This window comes from Leptosomus discolor, chromosome 11 (assembly GCF_034619465.1).
Source record: "Leptosomus discolor isolate bLepDis1 chromosome 11, bLepDis1.hap2, whole genome shotgun sequence".
Taxonomy (NCBI): domain Eukaryota; kingdom Metazoa; phylum Chordata; class Aves; order Leptosomiformes; family Leptosomidae; genus Leptosomus; species Leptosomus discolor.
In genome coordinates, this window is record NC_141401.1 from 16,471,779 (window position 1) to 16,495,699 (window position 23,921).

Below are 23,921 nucleotides of genomic sequence, written 5' to 3' on the forward strand. Positions count from 1 at the left end.
AAAACCTGATCAAACCAGAAAACGTTACCTGAGCAACCAAACCTTCAGGCAAACACTGAGAACGTCTTGGCTGTACCACGAGCTCTGTCATCACAACAACAACCTGATTTTAAACTCTAAAAAAACCTCGTCAACCAAAGCATCGTCTCACACGTAGGTCTAGAATTGGCAGAACTCTCATTGTTTCGTTTCCATGTCTTTGGCAATTACCGGCCACGGTGGAAGAACAAAACATTTACTTTTATCAGATTTCCACAATGTAATAGAAGTATGTGGGCAGAACTATGAGACGCTTCATTGTTACGTATAAAACACAACTGTACACACCACCACAAAGACAAGGGTGCACTTCTTGGGACTAACGACCACCGCAAACGAGGCCCAGCTCCACAGGGACATTGGCAATATCCTCCCTCCCATCCCATGTGCCAGTGTGCCTGTTACTGCTCCATCCCATCTTCCACCTTTCCTGAAGCTCTCGTTCACGTTTACCTCCTCTCTCAGACACTGCCCATCCTGCCAGCTGGAAAAGTTTCACTCCCCCAACAAGTACTGGTGTAAATACAATCACCAATTTAATTATATTTCAATTGCATGTTTCTTCTTGCTTTCATGTTAAAATCAAGACTTTTTGCTTCAATAGCTGAAAGAGTCCCAGAGCCAGGAACATCCATGTTTTGGTACTGAAAATAAAGATCCCAAGAATATCTTCTTAATTATCCTTTCCACACTGTAATAGCTACAAATCACAATTAAGTATCCTCCAGCACCCCCCTCCTGATCAATAGACTACACCACTCATTCCACATTCATTGCAAAATCTAAACTATGTTTATGTTCCCATAATTAGATTTCTTACAGAAATGCAGCAGTTTTAGCTCTTCTTCTGGCCTCAGAGAGGGTCCCTATGCCCCAAGGATAAACTTCTTATTGCAGACTACTCGGTACAGCGCCTTTCACTACACAGCTTCAGCCCCTGTTCGATGGTACAACATACCAAGGAGCAATGGCAGCACCTCGGGGCAGACAAGATTCTAGCTAAAGTCATCAGCACTTACAGTTACCACTGTAACCTTACTCCAACCTACATCACCACCACTTCTCAAAGCAGTGAACACCGAAGTGCACTGTGGACAACTTCTTGACACCAGTGCCGGATGCCCCAGCAGGACAGATGCTCTCCTACATTTGCTATTTATAAATAAGGAAAATTTGTTCAGAGATTTGACAGTCAATGGCATCCTTAGCTGAAATGACACTCAGATGGTAGAATTTAAGATCTTGAGGAAACTGAGGAAGGCATTTGGCATAATCAAGACAATGAACTACAGAAGGAGAAACTTCAGCACAGTCACAAGATGTGCAATCCCATGGACGGCTGCCCTTAGGGGCAACTGAGATCAGCTCGCTGATCTTCAGGGACAAACAGCTCACAACCCCATAACAATCCATTTTCCTACGTGTAAGAAAACAAATGGGCACGGCAATAAGGCAGCTTGGCCAAACAGCAAACTCCTGGCCCAGCTTAAGCACAGAAAGCCTAAAGGAAGCAAAAACAGAGACCAAAATGGCTAATCAAACAAAATACAGACACACTATCTGAGGTGGAATCAGAAAAGCCAAATCTGGATTGAATGGGTGGATTGTGGGGTGTGTGGAGAGCTGGCTGGCCCAGCAGGCTCCCAGCATCGGGGAGACTAACTGGCAGCCCGGGTAACAAGGGGCATTACCCAGGGCTTGACTCTGGGACAGAGAGGGTTTCATATCTTCATCAGTGACCTGGAAGATGGGACAGAGAGCACCCACAGCGGGTCTGCAGGTTACACCAGACGGGGAGGAGCAGCAGAGGGACCCACGAGGCTGGAGAAGTGGGCTGGTGGGAACCACAGAGTTTAACACTGACAAACATGGGGCCTGCATCGGAGCCAGGGGATCTTCCCAACTATCGTCTCTCTGCTCCTAAATGTCAATTAGAGTGTCAATTCAGTGTCACATTTACGATCCTGGTTACAACAGCCAGGCCTCTGCCATGTTTAAAATTGAGTCCATGTTAATAGTTCACTTCGACTGAAGCCTTACTGCACCTGCCTTTACTTCTTCTACATCATGTTGCCACTGAGGAACAAGGTGCAGTACTCTGCAACAACCTCCTTGGTGCCTGTAGGTTTCAGCATCTTTCCCAGAGTGCCTGCTTGATTTGACTCCCATTTCATTTCAAATTTCACTTTACACTTCAACTGGGTATTTTCCCCTTCCAGATAGCTTTAATTTCCTACCCTTCTATTAGCTAATTACATTAATAATATTATTTAAAACCATGAAACAGTTTGAGGAATAATCTGTAGGGAAGCTGCTATAAAAACAAACTTGGATTTTACAGCTGCATCAGCCAAATGCCTTCTGAAGTAGCATCTTCTGAGCCATCCAGGTGCATTCTCTGACTGACTGCTTCGTACTTTTATTTAAACTACTTAACATACGAAGTGCCTCTATTTTTTAAAAAAGAAAGTTAAACCACTTAATATCCAGCACAACACACAGTTGCTACTGCAACACAGAAGTTCCTCAGGACCACCATTTCGGGTGCTCACTTTCACTCCAGGAAGACTGCAGGAGATTAATTTCTACTGCATGAACTTACAAAGAACAAAACTCCAAAGAAGATTATCAGGCTGCCATTCTCCAGTACAGCAGTTCTCTTTCAGAGCTGGGAGACCTATTCACACTCGCAATGCCAATCATGTATCTTCCACCACTTTACATTAGTATTTTGGTTTCTCTAATGTGTCTTGGTAATATTGTCCCGTGTTCTGCTTCAAATCACATGCTCTTGACGCACAGGATGCATCCTACCTATCTTTAAAAATAATTCTATTTAGTTAAAAATGTAACATATATTTTCTAAATAATTAAATTGAAACAAAATGCTGAAATTTCTCTAAGGAAAATTATCCCCCTGATAAATTTTTAAAATTTATCTGCTTAGTTCTAAAACACATCCCACACACCCATGTATTTGTCTTCCTACATAGTCAAAAAGATCCATCTTTTACTTAAGGGGTCTGCACACAGTGCTTGATGAACCTGCGGGCATCAAGATGAAGAGTCTGGGAGAGCTGCCAAGATTTCCTAGATTAACAGAAACCCAGTTTTATCCTTGCGCAAGACTCAAACCCAGAAATATTCCTTCTGACAGCATTATAGGTAGATTGGTCAAATGTAACAAAAAAATAGCGGCGTCTGAAAAATAAACTGTGAACCAAATAAAAGCACAAAGGACTTGTAAATCGTACAGTAAGGTAAGCAACGAATAGGCAAGAAAACTCACCCACTGAAAGCTGCAATTAAATACCAGCTTGGTAGCAATTTGGAACTGTTGATAGCTGTGGAACGCATTTAGAAGACTAGGTTATTTCCTTTCCTTTTTTCCCCCATTCTTCCTCAAAATGCCTTGAGTGCCATTACAAACTGATTTGTACACAGCCGGGTGAGCAGACTGCTCAGCAGTGCCGAGCTGTGTTAATGAGTAATTACACTAAAATTAGTTTTAATGCCAATAAGGGAGCAGCTTTATTATTTCAAGCTTTTAAGCATGGTGTAACAAGTAACATGCAAAACAAGTCTCTTCTTTCTAACATACATTTCATCACTTTTTAAAAAGTAACTATCCTCTGGAACATTCTGTGCAGACCTATTGCCACACATTTGTCTAATTCAAAAAAAAAAAAAAAAAAATGCTTATTCAGCCAGTGACATGTTAAGAACATGGAAAAAGAATAATGCGTTTGCATGCCGGACATACAACAGATTTATCTTTTCAACCACTGCTGATATATCATTTTTTCTGAGCTTATGTTTTTCCAAGGGATCAAGAAGAAGCCCTTGCTCAATCTGGCATCACACAAAGGCTGTACAGTTGAGATACAGCACACTGTCTTGAAGAGCATTTGAAAGAAATCATTCAGCAGAACAGCTGACCTCAAATGAATCACTCCTTAAACAGTGGCTCCACTGCAGTCAGGGGTTGAGAGGGGGAGACCGAGGTTAACTAAATGTTGCTGAGAGGATACGTTAAAACTGTTGCAATACAATTTCAATCTGGATCAATAGACAAGGAAAGGCGGTTGATTTATCTGTCTGCATCTAACGATGCTAAAAGTAATAAAAATCAGCTGAAAACAAAGCAAAATATTTCAAGCGGTCCTTTTTCTGCTTTGCACGATAATTTTTCAATGGTTATGTAGTAACCTGGGCAACAGAACAAGGTCTAAACTATTGAATAAATCAGGTAACGTTCAACTGCTGGAACCCCATCACTGCAGGCCATCCAGCCATCCACCAACAGGGTGAGGTAGGCAGAAAAATGAGAAGGAGGATTTTCTTAACTTTCCACTAGAAATTCTGTTTACCCACAGCACATACACGTTATATGGGATTCCAACACGTACTGTTGCGCATTTGTGCTGCCCAGGAGCAATACCAAGACTTCCAGCTAAGACAACCCTAGCACAAATCCCCCCGACCCAGCGTAGGAGACACTTGCTTCTCTCTTCTCTCTGGGAACCGTAAGAGAATGTTCAAGTCCCTTCTGTCAAACTGCTCTTTCCAAGGGTTCCTTCTGAGCAGACATCACCTCTTGCAGCTATTTTATCAAAACGTTCTGGGGAGCACACAAATGCCCACAAGAGGTTGGACACAAACAAATGAATAACCATCAGTGACCTCTAGAACCTGAATCCTTCACCAGCAACAGCATAATACTTTAATTTTACCGACACGACGCTGGTAAAGTCTAAGAGGCAAAAGCTATGGGTGTCTATGGGTTTGCTACACTGATGTGCTACCCAGCTTTTAATCATGGAGGAAAAGTGACCCCCACTGCTACTAGTGTAATTCGCTGCAGTGAGATAACAAATAATTTGAACGTGTGTCTATAGTGCTATTCTGTCATCATCATCTCAGGATGCTGATGTGATCTTTTAAAAACAACTCTGTCAAACAGGCCACACCTGAAAACCAGTCATTGAAACACTCCACTTGTTAGCTAATTATTAGAAATATTTTCCATGTTGTCCAGCCCCTCCGGTTTAGATTTCCTTTTTCCTCCTGTGGCACATTACTGGCATATTCATGGCTTCCTCCTGCTTTGGGCAATAACATTCCAATTATACCGGCGGATGTACAACACAAAGGAAAGGTGGAATAGGGCTGTTATCTGCTTCAGCTTTGTCACTGCGTTCTGAATGACCGGGTCGAGCCCAATTCCCTTGGCTGCACCACAGGTACAACGAGTTCTACAACCTGCCTCATGAAGGTAGTACTGAAATGTATGTAATCAAAATGCATAAAGACTTTAAGAAGAACTAGTTAGCGGCCATATTTAGTCTATCCTTGTCCATAGTTAACCGCTCACAAAGTCACAGCTACGGTGCCTGTCAAATGGGATTTCTGAGCCATGGTCGAGGCCATGTCTACACCAGAAGGCAGCAGGAGAGGCACCAGAGGGTGAACCAGCTGCTTGTGAGAGCCCAGCACTCACATCGTATGGACTCTATAGATTTCACTTTGGCCTAGCTCTTACCCTGAACACCTGACAAGGACCAGAGTGCGTCTTCCAGTTCAGTTGCATTCCGAAGACAGCAACATCCAAGACTACTCTGAGAAACAATTCAATGCGTGAGGAGCAGGGATGGGTGGGAATTTCATGAGTGCTCTCCTGATGGAAATGAAAACTTTCATGTAGATGTACCCTCAGAGAACATAGATAATGTGCAAGTGGAGAACAAGACGGACCTGGCCAACAGGAATCAGTTCTGGGGACAACTGAGGAATCTGTGGCATCAGGGAGTGGTTAATATATACTAGTACAGAAGAAAAGAAAGTCCTCTTTATAAGGACTTCAGAGCAAATTTTATAGCTTTTAAATGTAAATAAATCTTTGATTTCAGCAACAAAGTCCTACTACAACTGAAAATTGCAAATTACTATTTTGCCAAAAAACCTGTAGGACATTCAGATCTCTAAATATCTTTAATATTTTAACTGTATACTGTAAGAAAAAATACCTCAGAGGTACCAGTATCTTTGACTCGGGGTATTCAGGTAAAACTGTTTACTCGATAAATAATATTTTTCACATAAATTGCCATTTAACTGATTCCAGAAAAGTAATCAAGACTTTCAAGCATTTTTATTACTTTTACCTAATGCACTGGTTTCCTAAATTTGAGCTCTAGTATATGATATCATTCCTCCTGCTTCAGAACAGAAGGATCCAACCTTGATCAGGATTAAGAAGCTGTGATACTTCACAGAGTCACAGTCAAAAACGATTGGTTTTCTTTTGTACACTTTCCCTCATAGTATTAAAAAAATACAGCAGTAACTGGTCACAATGTAGTAAGTACGAAATAATAAAATTAGTACATCCGTGCTATATAACAACCCATAAAAATTTTGCATTCTCCCCTATTTTTTCCCTGTAAGTTTACTTGTATCAAATTCTCATCCTTCTTCAAATTGTAACAGAAGGGACGTCATCTTCTTATTCCTGTAGTTCCCCGCATGACATCATAATCAAAGAAACCATGTTAACCGGCCCTAGTAAGTTCTTACAGGACAAATGGCCTCAATGCTGAGGTTGGTACTTTGTCTCAATAGATCAGTTATTATAACTGAATTACTTCCTTCCCTTGGAAAAACTAATTAAAAGCTAAATCCATCAGAATCCTGTTCTTCTATTAAGAGGTGCGTTCAGGCAAAACTGAAGAAATGAATAAACAGACATGGAAAGAAGAGTGCATTAAACTAATTTCTGCTTTATATAATGAACATACATTTCCTGAATCTCCTAGATTTCATAACAACAACCACCAGCACCTCTGTTTACCTGGTGTAAAACACAGATCTATGTCTGCTTGATGTGACTGTAAAAAGACAACAAAATTTAATATTTCAGGGAAAATTCAAAATTATATCAATACTTGTGTACAAAATTGCGCTTCCTGAGATAATTTACACTGCAGAACTTTGTGTGCAATTTTGCTATATAAGGCCATTTGTCAGAAAAACAAAACACATGAGAACATTCAGACCAACACCTACAAGAAAGCACAACTGCGGCCAGCTGGACATAAAGCCTACTAACCTTGAAATTACTTCTAGAACTAAAATTGCACAAACCACTCAGAAACACGAATCACATCTGCTGAGGAACTGACCCCATGAAGGCTGCCTCACGCCTGCACAACAATGTAAGAGTCGGGTATTACAGATCAGGGACAACGTGCAGAGACATGAAAACGTATGGAGTTTTTATGGTTCATATTGCAGTGTTTTATGCATTACCTGCTGTCATTAACTGATAGGAATGCTTACCATTGTATATATAAGACATTTGGTACCAAAATGGACAGAAAAATTGTAGAATCTTTGATAATGTTATTTTTCCAGTGACCTTTTTTTTCTTTACATGTTCACATGGCAACGGTATCTTGGTGTCTCTGTGTCACCACTCTATCTGGCCAAAGAAACTTCCAAGTTGCCAACAATTTTCAACGTTGGGCATTTTTCCTATGCACTTGTATACTGGTCTTATTAAAGCCAATGTTTTAATTCTGTAATATTTTAACTACTTTTGACTATAATACACAATCACTAACTAATGGGAAAATGAGGCAACATTGTCTGGGAGTTAATGTCCGCTGAATGGGAGAGATTCCCCTCTCCCACTTGCCCCTCGCATGTTGCAGAACTGGCTGTATTTCCATGTAGACATATGTAAAGCCCCGTATTGGCTTTATGGCCCAGACCCCAAAGCCAACTCACCTGGTCAGACCAGAAAACACAGCATGCAACTTTCCGTGCAGGCTACAAGAGGTTCTGAAGGGGTATGACAGACACCAGAGCTGGCTCAAAGGAGGTGGCGGAACTACAGACTTCCCCATTGGGATGCAAAGGGCCATTAGATGGTCTCAGCTGCACGTGAAACTGTTGCCCAAAACCAAGCACAGTTGAAGTGAGCTGCCCAAGGGGACACAGGCACCGCCAAGCACTGTGGGTGCAGTCGGAGGACAGAGCTGGGCTCAGGGGAGCACCCAGCTCCCACCAGAGCATCTCCCACTCCTACCCTGGGAGGCGGGTATTCACCTGAACCTCTGGGGAAGTCATTTCAAGGAGTTAAGCCTGGACACAATTACCCTCTGCTTTTCAGTACTATAAAACTTTTTGCTGCTTTATCATCCTGAATCAACTAACTACTTTTTCACACAGGCGGTTCCCTAGATCATCTCAAAGGAGGGAGAGAATTGAGGACAAGGACCCGACCCAGCTCTCCGAATCACTTTGTCTCTATCAGACTTAAAACACCAAATGAAATTCCCCCATCCTGAGGAACAGACCCTCCCCCAAACATAAGCAACGCTCATTTTCTTTATAAAATGAAATGGAGATGTTTGCTTACTTATTTCTCTATGCTGACATTTTTTGCCTACAGCAGGCAGGCAAAATGTCTTTTTTTTTTTTTTTTTAATTGCCTTGGCTTAATTTACATTACCATTGGGAATGAGAACTGTTATTTACTCTTCACTCAATGCATAGTACTTGAAAAAAGCCCACCAGAAAGACATAACAAGCAAATTCCTAAATAATACCCACTGATTATGATTTTTAAGCATTCATTTTGTTCTATATTCTAACGTAAAATGGACACTGATGGGCACTGAATAAATTGTGACTATACAAATACCCTGATAAACATGTTCTGTCCATGAGCCTGTTTTTTAAAGGAAGTCATAAAATCCGTTCTGATAAAGAACACTCCTCCCATTCTCATTTCACGATGAAGTGCTTTGGTGTAGAGGAAACAATTTGATTTTTTCCTGTCTCATAAAACAACCATTAAAAAGGTGTGACAGACCTTATTGACGCATTACACGCAGCGGTGAGTCCGCAGAGGAAGGCAGCCTCTCCTACAGACCTAAGCAGGAGCCCCACAGTTTAGATCAGATACCAGAGTTTCAGGGGAGGATGTAAAAAAAAGCCCTGCATGCTTTTTGATCACGAGACTCAGACTATAAAAAAGAAGGAAACAAGCCAAACATATCTCTACCTATCCCCGAGGAGTTTAAAGCTAACTACTTTATTAGTTTTGTTATTGGAAAGAAATTCAGACCTTAACTAACACGGCAAAACGATGGACATAACAATCCTCAACTTCAGTAGTGAACGTTTCACTTTTTTAAAAATTTATTTTTAAGATGACCACTCCTTGAGAAACGTGAGTCAAAACCCCTAAAAACAAAACACACATATAGAACCTGAGGCAGTAAAAATGCATGTAAATGAACCAAAAGAATCCTCTACGGGTTATCCTCTGAATGTAAATATTCATAAATTGAACTCTTACACAGAATAAAAACCTCTCCAGCACAGTAGGGCCTGCAACGACACGCTGTAATTTGACTTCAATAATAACAGGAAAACAGTCATTTTATTTCAAAAGCAAATGTGCTGCATTTGAGCAAAGCTCTTTATGGAATAGTTACTAATAAAACCACCATGTATTTTTGGAAAGCGTTCGTTTTTACAGGATGTGGAGCCATTTGCTTATTTGAAGAGTTAGGCCAGATTGCTCCCTCAGTCTAAAGCTTCCTTGGGACTCTGCCAGTAACTCCTTTTATCACCCCGAGCAAATCACTTCCCCATGCCTTCCTTTCCAATCTCACCTTTCGTGGTTTTTGCAGTGTTTTTCAGTTTTCACCCGCGGTTTCCGTACCCAAGGTAACAGGGTCACAGATGCTGCCAATTCTGCAAACACTACAAATAATTAACAGTATCAATTTCAATCAGCCAGGTTTAGGACCCAATCGCTGCTCTGATGGCCGAGCAGCACCAGTACAGCGGTACCACAATCAAACCACACTATTTGACTATTTGAGGATGTATTTTCAAAGAAACACCACAGGCTAATTGCTCCCTTTCTCCATTTTCTCAGTAACAGTCGAAACTGAAATAAGTTAACCCACCCTCGAGCTGCAGTTGCCAACCCACCAGGTGCAATTCCTGCTACTGGCCAATGCTCCTTCTTGTAGGATAGCCCTCGATTTTAACTGAAGTTCCTCCAAGTTTCCTCTGGATAAAATGTCCACCCCCTATTTAGAATCTCTGCAGCTGGTATGTGCCAATATAGGACACACAAGATTTATCTGAGTGTCAGCCTACGTGGTTTTCTCTGAGAAATAACTTGGAAGTGAAAGAGAATCTCCCTCCGTTTGGGATCTGTTGACACTTTAAACAACTCCACAGCAACAACTCTGGCAAGCTGAAGTTGCAAGGGATGAGACTGAACAAGCTGTTTGTATGTCAAAATTGTACTAATTTCTGCTAACTTCTTCATCAAACATCGATTTATTTAACTACTTGTTTCTCACACATAGCTAGCGCACTCTATTTTTCTTTCATTTAGGTTGATATATACAAATATTTTTTTTTAAGGGAGAGGAGGTACCAAGCAAAGCCCACCTTTCCTCTTTTATGCTATAACCATGTCTACAGCAATACTATTAGATGTGGTATTGGGGTTTTATATTCATTTGCCCTGGACTTCTCTGTTAAAGACCCTATGTATCTGCTGGCTCCTTACCACTTACAGGCTGCCTCTGACCCACCGTTTCTACAGAAACTCAAGGAGGTATCAGGATGTTTGGGAATTCATAGAAAGCCAATCATAGGAACCCTTAATTACGATTTTTTTTACTTTCTATTTTTAAAGAGCCAGGCAACGTTCTTTTGCTTCTTCACATTCCCAATTCTAACAGAAACAGTAAACCCCATCAGCATTTTTAAGATACAACTTCTTGCACTAGCACAGAGGCTTGGGAATTTGCTATGCACATCACAGCAGGCAAGAATGTGTGGTTATGCCCCAAATGTACGTAACGGAGTCTATAGCAACAGATGCAACATTTCATATGGGGATTACTCTGGTGACTGACCACTGCTAAAAATGCCTGACCAGCAAGGTTAAAAAGCAGTTGTATGTACAACGGTGCTGAAGAAGAGAACGAGAGAGGACAGACTCTAGTCCCAAGGTGAAATGTCCGTTGCTGAGACCCCACAGCCCCCACGAGCTCTGTGACTGGGACTCAGAAAAGCAGACCCAAGTATGACTTTCCTCTTTCTCCTTATTTTCCTTCAGCACATTCAGTAATAACGTGTCAACAGGAAAACCACACAGAATCCATTTGTCTTTTAAAGATTCTGGCTCCACAGTTACTAGTTTCTTTTTGCAGGGGAAGAGAGAAATAGGAGAGATGAAAAATGAAGAAAACAAGAAAATACCACACCAGGATATTTCTAATGCAGTGAGAAGAATGACAATTTGCAGTTAGTTTCAATACTGAAATTAGGCAAATTTGAATGCACATTATCGAGTGCTAGATTTATTTATTTGACAGATTTAATTTCCTTACGGTAAAGCACCCATAAGCCTATTTAGGTTGTCTTGTCAAGGCTGCTGGAAAAATACTTGACATCAGAAGTAAGAGTATTCCTCTTAGATTCAGATATTCAATTGTACGAATCCTATTACATATGCAACCAAACTGTAAACCAATCCTTCTTCTTTTTCTCCAAATGGCATTCAGCTGTCTCCGACATTACTGTATAATTTAGCAACTTTGAAATATAAGCAACCAATTAAGATCATACCCACACGTTTGTTCCCCCCTCTGGTGCGAGACTGACAAAATCTGATATTTTCCTTTCCAACACGAGGCTAGGATCAATTACAAATTAAGGCTACTTCTGTCAGTCCTCACAACCCTGTTTATGAATAATAAAGGCAGAGGAAAAGCCTTTGGTAGCTGTGATGGATATCAAACTAAAGCTAATCCTGCCATTATACTCTTCATCTAGACAAGAAACAAACAAAACCCACTAAAACCAGACACCCATCGTGATACAGTGAATGCATCCTACACCTCCAGTTGACGTTCTTCACCCTGATTATTTTTATTTTCACCTGTAACTAGAAGCCATATATAGGCAGAGGAACAGTCAACCGTTGTCGCTCAACAACTGCAGCTGGTCACACTGAATGCACTCACATTTGCCTAATACTGTTTCAGAGCTGCACAGCTTTGGTTCCTGGTAATAACCACTGCTGAGAATATATTATCTAGTAAAGCAGCAGCCAAGCTGCCAGAGACAACGATTATATAAAATATAAGAGGATAAAAGGAAAACAGAATTGGTGGATTTGGCAAGTGATATTATGGTAAGCGTATTTGCTTTTATTAGCCTTTCTGGTGGCAAAGAGACTTCTATTGGACCGAGAAACTCTACTGGGAATTCAGGATAACCCCAAAGAAATTACATAAAACAGGGACTCAAAGCCTTTGAGCCGACTTCACAGTCGTTGTACAGCATGTACACATCCCAGTTCATTCCACTTTTGCTGTCGTACAATAAATATAGAATAAATACAGGTGAAGGGCAGAAATATTTATTAATACATGTTGAATGTCTCTCAAAATATATCGAAGCTTTTTGCTCCTACTGGTTCTTTCTCCACCTTCACCTAACATTCCTTAGGTATTATTCTTCTTTACAAAACGACATACAATTTCTTTAAACACGAGTACCTTTCAACCATTAATTTCACTCACGAAAACCAAAATTAAACAGGTGGCACAGTCCAACTGTTTCAAAGTATAACTGCAGAAGTAGCGATCATATTTGCACTGAGCAGATTTAAATTTAAGTCACGGTGCACATAATCTGATACAAATACCTTCACGAGGTTTCAAATTTCTTTGCCAAGTCAACTGTAAATACAGTCATAAAACAAGAAATGAGAACTAATAAGCACAATCAAAGCATCCTATAAATTTTGTTATGCCTTCCTGCAATTCAGCATGCACTGGCAAACATTAATCTATTACTCATTTAATCCAAATTAGAGCCATTTATTTGAAGCGCCTACCAACTTTAAACACGAATAGTCTATTGAATGAAGAATATGAGAACTGCTTTGCTCCCAATTTCATGAAGTTAAAATTCAAGACGTTTGAGATCTAGTGGGTTTAGTTTACTCAGTTTGACTTCTCAATAGGACTACATATAAGCAGGGGCCATAAAGAGGGAATAAATAAAGGCCATTTTTTGAACAAGAATTGAGTCAAGAAATGAAACTAACGGAATTAAAACAGCTTTCCGGCAATTTTGAATGTACATGCAGCCATGAGAAACACAAATGCCGACTTTCACTGATAACAGCTAAGTAACGTAAATTAAAATCAAAATTAAACAAAAAAAAAAAAGTCTTTCAGCATTAGAGGAGAACATACTGTTATGTTTACAGAAAATTAGCAATGAAGTGTACACAACCAGTAACAAAATATTCTCAGAGTTTGGCTTCAGTTTTCCAAAACACTGTTTGGAGTCAGTTTGCGATTTCAGATGCTGTTTATGTTCCTACAACACAATTTTCAAAATGAGACGTACAAGCTGTTCATCCATCATTCATATGAAGCCATTTTGATATTGTAAGACAGTGATTGAGGCAGCAAGTCTGGAAAAGCTTTTGCCTACATATAACACAAGTGCTGTCATTATTTTTTAAAAACTTCATTACGTCATTGACATTGAGGTCATATTGGTTACACTGGTTGCATTTGACGTGTTTTGCAGAATTGTAGTATGTACAGTACCCTAGAACCCTAATTTAAAAAGAGTATTTATGCATGCACATTTTTTTAGCCACATGACTGCGTGTGCACACAGAAGAGCAGAAAGCTTATGTGCATGTACAGTGGTGAATGAGGAAACGACTTGGATTTTATAATACAATAACTGTTCCAAATAGCCTAACTATTTCAAATGGCATGTATCATATAGAAGATACTTGGCTCAAATATCACAGTCCCATAACTCTCAGTATTATTCTAAATTTGAGAAACAATTTTGACAGACACTGTGACAAACGCTGTATGAACAGCACGCTTTAATACGGCAACTGGTTGCTTGCACAAAACAAAGCCTCAAGTCTGCTGAGTAAAATCCCGCGTGGACAGATGTTGATATATGATAGACAACAGTGGGGAGATTTCTCAAGGGGAGAGGAAATTCTCCTGCTAGTCTTGTCTCTAAAGATACTCACTATAGTGGATTTTCCATACTCCTACTTTTGGATCTTCTCCCTGTATGAGACCAGATGGGATCTCTCACATCTCACCAGGTTTTCAGCCCTGGCAGTGTCAGGTGCCCTTTGCACAGACCTGCAGTCAGGTTCATTACTATTCCCTGCTCCTCCGAGAGCCACAATTCATTTGTTTTGAGTTCTTTTTCTTCTTTACAGAAAATCTGAGTTCTTGGCTGCAAGGATTTGCAGCTTTATTATTCAGTTTTATTCTACAAATCATTTCTTCTCTGGTGGACACTGACTTCCGAAAGCCACTCATGAACCACAGGGACCTCTTCCAATTCCCCTTCCATTAAGACACATACAATTGTATAACATAGAAAGAGCACGAAGACACTTCTGTTTGAGTGAAGAAACAGAACAGTTTTCAGGAGGCATACCCGACAGAGTCCTTCTCTTATTCAATGAACCTTTTTTCATCTTGCTCTGACATTTCATCCACAATACCCTGCATATTTTTCAAGTACTTCTGTAGTCTCCAAGAAGGCCATAGAATTCCATGGTCTGAGAAAATATTTACTGTATTACCTTGACAACACCACTAAATGTTCTTGATTCACAGTATGTGACTGCATATAAAATACTCTAAAAAATTACCTCTGTAAGATGTGAGAGAGCCTGAGAAGTTACATTTAATATCTGTGAAATCATCCAAAATACATCCTGAAGCAACATGAATTGTCTGCCTCTGGGCTTGAACCAGACAAGGGTAGAAGTTACAACTATGTAAACTTTTACATATGGAAAATACCCAGAAGTGCAACCAAGTTTTTCAATAGGAACACAAGCCTGTTAGTGCCAACTTTTGGATTTCTTTCAGCAGAAGCCAAAATTTGTCAAAAAGAACTAATATTTGCCTCCTATGACAGAATAACGGAACTTACAGATATGGAAAATACAGAGTATTCCACATACATTGATTCACATATGGCTTTTGACATTGCCTCACACGACACTTTGAAAAGCAAGCAACTATCTTTTAATAAGGCTACTACAAAAGTGGATTCATAATTGGATGGAAAATTCACACACGGAGTAGTGCTCAGTGCGTCGGTGTCAGAAGGAAAGGCGATATTGAACCGGGGTATACAGGAGGGGATCCCCAGATCCATATGATTCAATCTACTTTTTTTAACAATCCAGATGATGGAGCAGAGAAAAGGCTTGTAAGGTTTAAACGAATGCAAAGGCGGGAGGGCTGCAAGTGTGCCAAAGGGTGCATTTAGAATTTCAGGGCATGTTGTCAAAGGGGAGACAGCCTGACAAAAGCCAAGGTTTGACAGTCTAAAAGTTAAGCAAAAAGGGTCCAAGGTCTGACTAACAAGGAGGTCGAAATGCAGCTATAGCTGGGAATTTTTTTGATTGGCACCAGTCTAGGGGAGCTGAAATAGCTCCTAGGAGTGGAATCAGAGCCATGGAAATCTCCAGGTCTGTGTCAGCCTGAAGGAACCTCCAACAATCGAATACCACTTGCGGTATAGAAATGCCACATTTTCAGCACAATTTTAGCTGAAATGTGCTGACTCCAGAAAACTTTGATCAGACTTCTGATGTCCTCCACCCTGCTGCGGACCAGGAAAGCCCCCATTCAGCCCTGCCCTGCCCTACCAGGAGTCCTGTCCACCTCATTTCACTGCTGTCAGGCTTGAGATAGCTCATGGTCAAAGTCTGGCAGAGAAGCACCAACATAAAATGAAATTATTCATGCAGCAATGGTCCTGGACAGAATCCAATTACACAAAGAAAGCACCAATTTAGGTCAATAAATGTTGTCTTTAAAACTCTCTCAGAATTAGGCTTCACATAATGCAATTCACCGGAGGAATTAATATCATACAGTGCAACTGAAGTGGTGTTGTACTTTACTAATCAAATTTGGTTTGCAATGTCAAACTGTGTCACCAATACCAGACACTTATGTTTCTCGTAGGGAGATCGGCAGGGAAATAAGTACCACAAAATTGTCATAATTTGACTCTCACATTAAGACTATACACAATGAGATAAATGAGGTCCATTTACACCTCTCCGACCAACGGTCTTTCTGAATCATAGACTACTACTAGTTAGCAGGGATCTCAGGAGTTCATCTATGTAACCCCTGGCTCACAGCAGAGCCACCTTTGACCAGGTTGCTCAGGGCCTTGTCTAGGTGCGTCTTGAATATCTCCAAGCACAGATTTCACAGCCTCCCTGGGCAACCTCTTCTGACTGTAACTACCTTCACTGTGAAACTGTTTTCTCTTACCTGATCGGAAATTCCCTTTTTGCAGTCTTTCCCTGTTACCTGTCATCCTTCCAACACCTGTCTCCACTTGCTCTATGCCCTCCATCAGCTTGCTGAGCAGTAAGATGTTTTTGTAGGCTTCCATTCTTCAGGAGGAACAAACCCAGTTCTCTCACAGTCACAGCACATCTCAGTGCATCACGTGTGCCAGCCCCCTAATTATCCTGGTAAGTCTCCACTGGGGCTCCGGTATGCCAGTGTCTGTCTTGTATTGGGAAGCTTAGAAGTGTCCTAATGTGGTCTCACCAGTGCCACGTAGGGGGAAACAATCACATCCCTTGCCCAGCTGCCTGCCACCGAGTCCTTTCCTGCAAAGCTGCTCCCCAGTCAGTCAGCAGCCAGCCCTACCAACCCATGGAGCCATTCTGGCTCCGACGCAGGCCCCATGTTTGTCAGTGTTAAACTCTGTGGTTCCCACCAGCCCACTTCTCCAGCCTCGTGGGTCCCTCTACTGCTCCTCCCCATCTGGTGTAACCTGCAGACCCGCTGTGGGTGCTCTCTGTCCCCTCCTCCAGGTCACTGATGAAGATATGAAACCCTCTCTGTCCCAGAGTCAAGCCCCGGGGTAATGCCACTTGTTACCCGGGCTGCCAGTTAATCTCCACCCCATTCACCATGATGCTGGGAGCCTGCTGAGGCCCTCCACATGCCCCAACCATCTACCATCCACTCTTCTCCTCTCTTCTTGACCACAGGACCAACCATTTAATCTTAGAAGGCTACTGGGATAGTTGGGCATAATTTGCCCTTGGTAAATCCACACTGGATTTTCCCAGTCATCATCATTTCCTTCAGGTATCCATGCATGGCTTGCAGGAGGATTTGCTCCCTAATCTTCCCTGAAACGATTCCAGCTCCAGCCAAGCTTTGTCTTTGCTAGTTCTAACCCTTCACATCCAGGAATATCCCTCACTTTTCTCTGCCTTTGCTTCCAACTTCTGTGTACTTTCTTTTTGTGCTGGAGCTCAGTTAGGAGTTCCTTCTTTATCCCTACTGGTCTCCTGGACACGCATGCTCAAAGTCCTGCACTTTGAAACAGACCATTCTTGCGCTTTGAGAAGACGGCCATTTGGAACGAAACGGTTCACCTCTTGCCCATCAACACAAACTCCCATGGGAACCTGCCAAAGAGATCCCCGAACAAGTCAAAATCTCCTGTCTTGAAGACCAAGGCTATAATTCTGCTATTTGTTTCTCTTAGAAGCTTGAATCTCATGACAGCTGCCGCCAAGGCTGCTACAACCTTTGTTTCTCTGACCAGTTCTTCTTTCTTCCTGAATAGCAGGTACATCACAACACCTCTACCAGTCATCCAGTCAGACGTGGACAATCGGTCTCAAGATCTCTGCAGCCTACTCCAGAAACCCCCTGTATGATCTGTCACACCAAGCTGCCATTCCAGCACACACCAAATGGTTAAAAACCCACATGAGTACTACGGCCTGCAATCTCCAGTTGTGTAAAGAAGGCTTCACCTACTTCCTCCCCTTGATTAGCTGGTCTCTAGCAGACATGTGTGACAATGTTGTCCTTACATCCTCTGATCCTTAGGCATAAACTCTCAGCTGGCCCACCACCCCCTCCAAGGCAAAGCTATGTGCATTCAGATCAGCTCTCTGCATACAGCGCAACCCTCTTCCTTGCTTCCCTGCCCTGTTCTTTCAAAAGAGCCTCTATCCATCCCTTACAGCTATCCTAAGACCCCCCTGTAATCTCAAATGCCTCACAGCTCTGCAACTACATGCAGACTTGTAACTCCTTCTCCTTGTTTCCCATGCTAGTAATATTAAGTAATTTCACTAAATTTATTTAGTAAATATTAAATTACTAAAATTTAATTTAAGTAAAATTAAAACATGCAGAATATCCTTGCTTGGATATAGACCATTTTTCATGACATATCCAGGTTTAGAGGAATGGATAGTTCCACTACAAAAAATTTTGACATGGTGTACTACTGGATACCAGCAGCGTTACCAACTCATGCACTTGAAGATCTCGCTCCTATACAACTCACAAATATGGCACAGAATGGCAAACACTAATTTTTGCAGTATAAAAGTACAAAAATCACACAGTATAGTGAACTTACTTTGGAATTTTGAAGGTGATACAGTGCATTTCAAATAATGTTTTGAAATTGTTCTTTAAATAACATGGCATATTTGTTTACAGTCTATGATTTTTCTTTATACACCATTCAAGAATCACTCCTTTTTTTGGTGCCTGAATACTTGTCAAATGCCTATCACAGAGGGGTGACAGGGAGCCATCTGCCTCCCTCCCCTAAAGGCACCCCCTTTTACTTATTACCACCTGTTCTTTTTTCAGTTCCCAAATGGCAACTCTGAGCAATGCCAGATACACTGGAAAAGGCCAGGTTACAGGTCTTGAATTTCTCAGTCTTGTCACTAGCATTTAACCTCCATGAAGAAAACTCAAACGTCTCCACCACTGAGGTTTTCACAGACCACGCAAACTAATGCTGTAAAGATGATGACAAGAAATAGCTTTCTTATAATTGAGCACACTAGTATATCTGATCCGTAACTGCGATGGCCAGAGGCCGACCCACCTGGACCTAACTGTAAGTAAAAAAGGCTGGTTCTGTGTAAAAAAAAAATTAAAAAATAAAAAATAAAAAGGGGGGGGAAGGGGGAAGGATATTTTGAGGTTGCTGAGAACATCACTCCCAAGGCACACCTAAGGTTCTTCCTTCTCACTGGGATATGCAGGAGTCCTCCACGGTGGCATTTGCAGGATATAAGAAAAGACCACCTATCTCTTAATCAATGAGGCAAAGAGAGGAGCATGGAGACTGCCAAACATAGGCAGAGGGCAAGTGGAGAGGAACGTGGTAATTGAGATACTTCCCTTTCTTTAGGTAATTCTTAAATTCTCCCTAAAAGGCAGACCAGGCAGCAGAGCCACAACCTCAGTGAAATTCCCAAGGGTACTTAGCCTCCAGGGGAAGGGCATTGAGAAACAGGGATGCAAATTCAAATCTGTAAGTATTTGGAAAGCAGATGGGATGCTCTTCAACTCTCCTGCAGACTCCTACACCTGAAGGTAAGTACAGGGGATACTGGTAGCAGAAGAGTATTTCACTTGAACCATTTACCTGAATCCTGCTCCCTCTCCTCCCCCTTTTAACCTTCTCAATTATGAACAGTTGTCCTAAAATCTCTCCTCTCAATGCCACAATTCCGTTATGTATTCCAGAAAAGGCAAAAGTTGCGGGCTCTATACAGCCAATTTGGTTTCCAAGTAGAGTCTTCTTTTCTAAATTTATTAACAGAGAATTACAGGATTTGAAAATAGTAAGCCACTCCAATAAGCCTTCAACTTACCCTTTTCTAGCTAGTCAAGTCTCTGTTTTAATATTTTCCACAAAAAACTTCTGTATATACCGTAAGCTTTTCAGAACTCACCCCAAATACAAAAAAGACCAAGCCAAAAGAAGCTTGTGTCTGGACAACAATTATATTACGCTTATTCTGGCAGACGAGAGCCTGGGTACACGCTGCTCTGTGTGGCTACGCACAACATGCACACTCCCACACCAGAACTATCTCTGTGCAGAAGACAATGTGAATCACCAAACCACTACTACCTGCAAAGTCAGAAATCTAGGTCCAAATACAGAAAACCTTTTGTTGCAGCAGATAATCACACTTTACGCCTACTGTATTTAAATGTTATGCTTCCTTCTAAGACTGAAGAAAACACAGATGCAGTATTTAACTTTCAGACCACTCAGAAACCCTTAAGATACACCTCAATAAAGCTATGGATGAAACAGTATCATTCTAGGCACCAAAACCCAACAGGCTGGAAAATTTCCATATGAAGGGTTTAGATTGAGGCACGTTAACGTACAGGAGAGTCAACAAATTTCCAACCTAATATGCAAAGCGCAACCAGTTTTATTGGTTTATTTCTGTTCAATCTTTCTCAGCCTATCTCCCTGAAAGTCTGAGTAACTCTGCCTTTTCCAGCTCTCAAACTCACCTCTGACGGCAGCCAACTAACTCCTTCCTTGTTGTCAATTATACCACAATCGATGCTCTAGTCGTTACAGATGCCCACACAATAGTCTTGGTTCATGCTTTCAACACTGGCCCATAAAGGATGTGTGCAGCCTCTCTGAGACAGCCCATAAGGCTTCTATTTTCTAATTTAAATTACATTTATTAAAGATCAATTTGATACGATAAGCAAAAGGGCTAAAGGGAAACAGTTTGTAAATTGCCAGATGTTTGCCAATTCCATTTAGGAAGGAGAAAACAGAGAACAGCAAGGGAAGGGACATGCTGCTAACTGGGAAGAACTTTGATGAACACAAGCAACATTTTTGCACTGAAATTACTTTCCAAATTGGCAAAGTAGGTATTTCTCATCATCAGGTATGAAATGAAAAAAAAAAAAAAAGCTTTCTGACTTAATGATCGAAGTGCCCAGAATTGGTTTTGCTCACATCAGTGTTTTTAGTTTTCATACCAAGACAGCTGTCATGAAAGAACTACTATACATGACACCTTCACACTCTTTCCCTGAATATTGTTTCCTTCTTTGCCATCCATATATTGTGATAAGGCATTAAAATGTCAAATACCTGTATTTTCTTCGACTGTGTATATCAGTTTTCTTGTATCACAACTAAGACAAAGCACATTCATTCCTAATTGCACTACTTTTTATGCCACTACTCAACAACAACAAAAATACAATGTACTTTCCGTGAGGTACCATGTGGTTATCTCTACTGTTGGAAAACAACCACTAAAATGCATCAGTGTTACACAGGGAGTACATTGTTAAAAACACTGCAGGCCACGTAACAGAACAATACAACTTCAGGGGTGTATCTTTACACCCGAAATGAGACTCCATCAACACTGCATCCACAATCCTTTGGCAGCATGCAAAAGAAAAAGGACAGCATTATAAGGCAAAGTCCTTCACTATAACAGGACAGGTTGCCAGAGTAGGACAGGAAGGAGAAACCAGCAGGCAAACAACAGAGGAGGGAAAGGAAGAAGAGTGAGACCACAGGAACTAAAATAATAACAGTAATAGTAATTTATAAACCGCTACTGGGAACTGGGTGAAAGTACACACTTGGGCAGGGCTTCAAAACCCAAGTACATCAATTATTCAGTATTTTTCAAACACGGAAAATACGGAATAATGCTTCTGCTATAAAGATTTGGAAACTACTCAGGTGATTCATGCATATAGCAGCAATAAAATTACTTTTAATAATTTTTCTGGCAACCTGATGACAGTAGGCCATTGCTGGATCCAAATGCCTAATGCTGCTCGGAGGTTGCAACCCCATGACTCTAGAGCATTAAAGCTACTGAACCCAGTAGAGGGCACCTTGTGTTCTCCAAACCGTGGTGGAAAGTACATGCAGCTCTTCAGCCAGCAACGAAACGTACCCATATCCAAATGAGAACTCATAAGAAGTTAGAAGTGCACAACTACTCTACAAAACAATCAGAAAAGAAATGGGAAATCTCGCTCCTTATGGCATGTAATAGTTTACTGTCTGTATGCTGAACACCAAACCTACGTCTGGTAGAGCCATGCCTGTTAAAACTGCAAGTGTGAAGTTACATTGTGCCTCTGACCATATGTAAGACTGCTTCTCCTAAATCCTTTCCACCCAAATAAAAACTAAATTGGAACTTTGAAACAATACCCCAAAAAGACAGCCAACACAAAAGCTCCCAAAAGTGCAAAATAAATATTTTCTTGTCTGAATTGCCTCTCCCCTCATCCCACTTACTATCGGTTTTCTTCCTCATGCCCCTAGAAATTATTTTTAAGAACTGTGTGACCTGAAAGAGTAAAATCAGCTGATGCCTTAGAAACCATATTTGTACTACCTTTTTTTTTCTGGAAGATAGTAGGTCTTTAATCATAACAGCAATTATTCTCTTTTAATATCCAAAATATGCAACGCAGGACATTGCAAGAAGGTGAACATTGTTAGTACTTCCACTGACTGGAGCACAAAAACAATATTTATCTTAAACTGCAGCTGTAACTCCGAAAAATTTTTGCAGTTGCAGTTTGCAGAAATGACAGAGCTTACTACTTTTTAAACTAATAGCAGAAAAAAAGCTTCTGATACTGGAAGGACTTTGCTGAAATTCATTTGCGGTGCACTCCATAATTGCTTATTTTTCACTTTTGTAATTTCAGTGATGGTTTTCATTTCAGCTATCCTGTTCGTTTTTTTTTTTTTTTAAATCTCAGCATGCAACTATATTTCAGATTTCTGGCTATGGTTTATTATTGCACTAAATATTTTCTACATATTTTCCAGAACACAAGGTGAATCCTACAGAACCCCTTAATTTCTCCTAAGTAACTTTAAGTGTAAAGAAGATGACGCTGAACCACTCTCATGTGATTTTAAAAAACATCCTACTCTAGCTGAGTTACAGATATATCATTGGGAAACGGCCCTTTAAAACCGCTCCTCCCCATCTTTTGGCACTGTGTTGTCACGGTTTATCTTACCAAGGTCAAGTATTATCAGCTGGGCTCCAGCCTGTGCATTTCCAACATCATTTTCTGCAATGCACTGATAGAATCCTTCATCCGATTTCACCAGACCCAAAACTTGCAGATTGTGTTCTTTCTGAAGAGTAAAGGAAAAGCGCAACACTTAAAAATGGGTTACAACTGCAAAAACAATGGTGGTGTTACGGCATGTTACTACGACAGGAGAAACTTCTGAACGGTAACACAGAAAAATGTATTTGGAGTTCCCGTCAGATTTCATCTCTTCTGCACTGAATCCTCAAATTATACGGTATCAAAAAGCTGCAGAAGCTCTTACTAATGGCTATCATTTTCTAGCATCACATATCACTGGCAAGTCATAACATTTCCACAGCCATTTTTATGATATTTTAAGCACTGAATGTAACTACGGAGCTCACTGTTACAATCCTACCACCTCAGGAATACCCAATTATACAACCATTAAGTTCTCAACCATGTCTCAATAATGACTTTCACTACATCTAAAATTTCCCTCTAGAAGTACCGGTGTGCCAAAACTCATGAGCCACAACTCAGTTACATTTATATTTAAACTCCTGTTTGAAATTGCAATTTCCACTGATCACAGACAGCTGCAGAAAAGAGTCCATGCTCAGGGCGAGCTTGCACTGTAACAGGTTCAGCCAACAAAGTGCGTTCCGTCATCGTGCGTGCGTCTGTCTCTCACGGGAAATCTAAGCTATAAAGAAACCAACTCATACAATATAAGCAATGCACCTTAGCGTTTCAGCAAAATGACTGAATTACAAAGCAACCACCTCCCTTCCAGGCCCCAAACATCAACAGGACGAAAACAGGAAGCTGGTCCTACAGAAGAACCTAGCTTCCATGCCCATGTGCTAGATGACT

The 23,921-nt window shown here is 41.0% G+C and overlaps 1 protein-coding gene across 3 annotated transcripts in view; it reads right to left on the minus strand.

The window, feature by feature from the left end:
• The window catches only part of NEO1 (neogenin 1), a 206,986-nt gene that overhangs the window by 50,690 nt on the left and 132,375 nt on the right, over positions 1-23,921 (minus strand). For all 3 annotated transcript variants that reach the window (XM_086471584.1, XM_086471583.1, XM_086471582.1), the window contains one exon: positions 23,025-23,145. In XM_086471584.1, the coding sequence (XP_086327710.1) occupies positions 23,025-23,145 (121 nt within the window). The remainder of the gene's footprint in view (positions 1-23,024; positions 23,146-23,921) is intronic.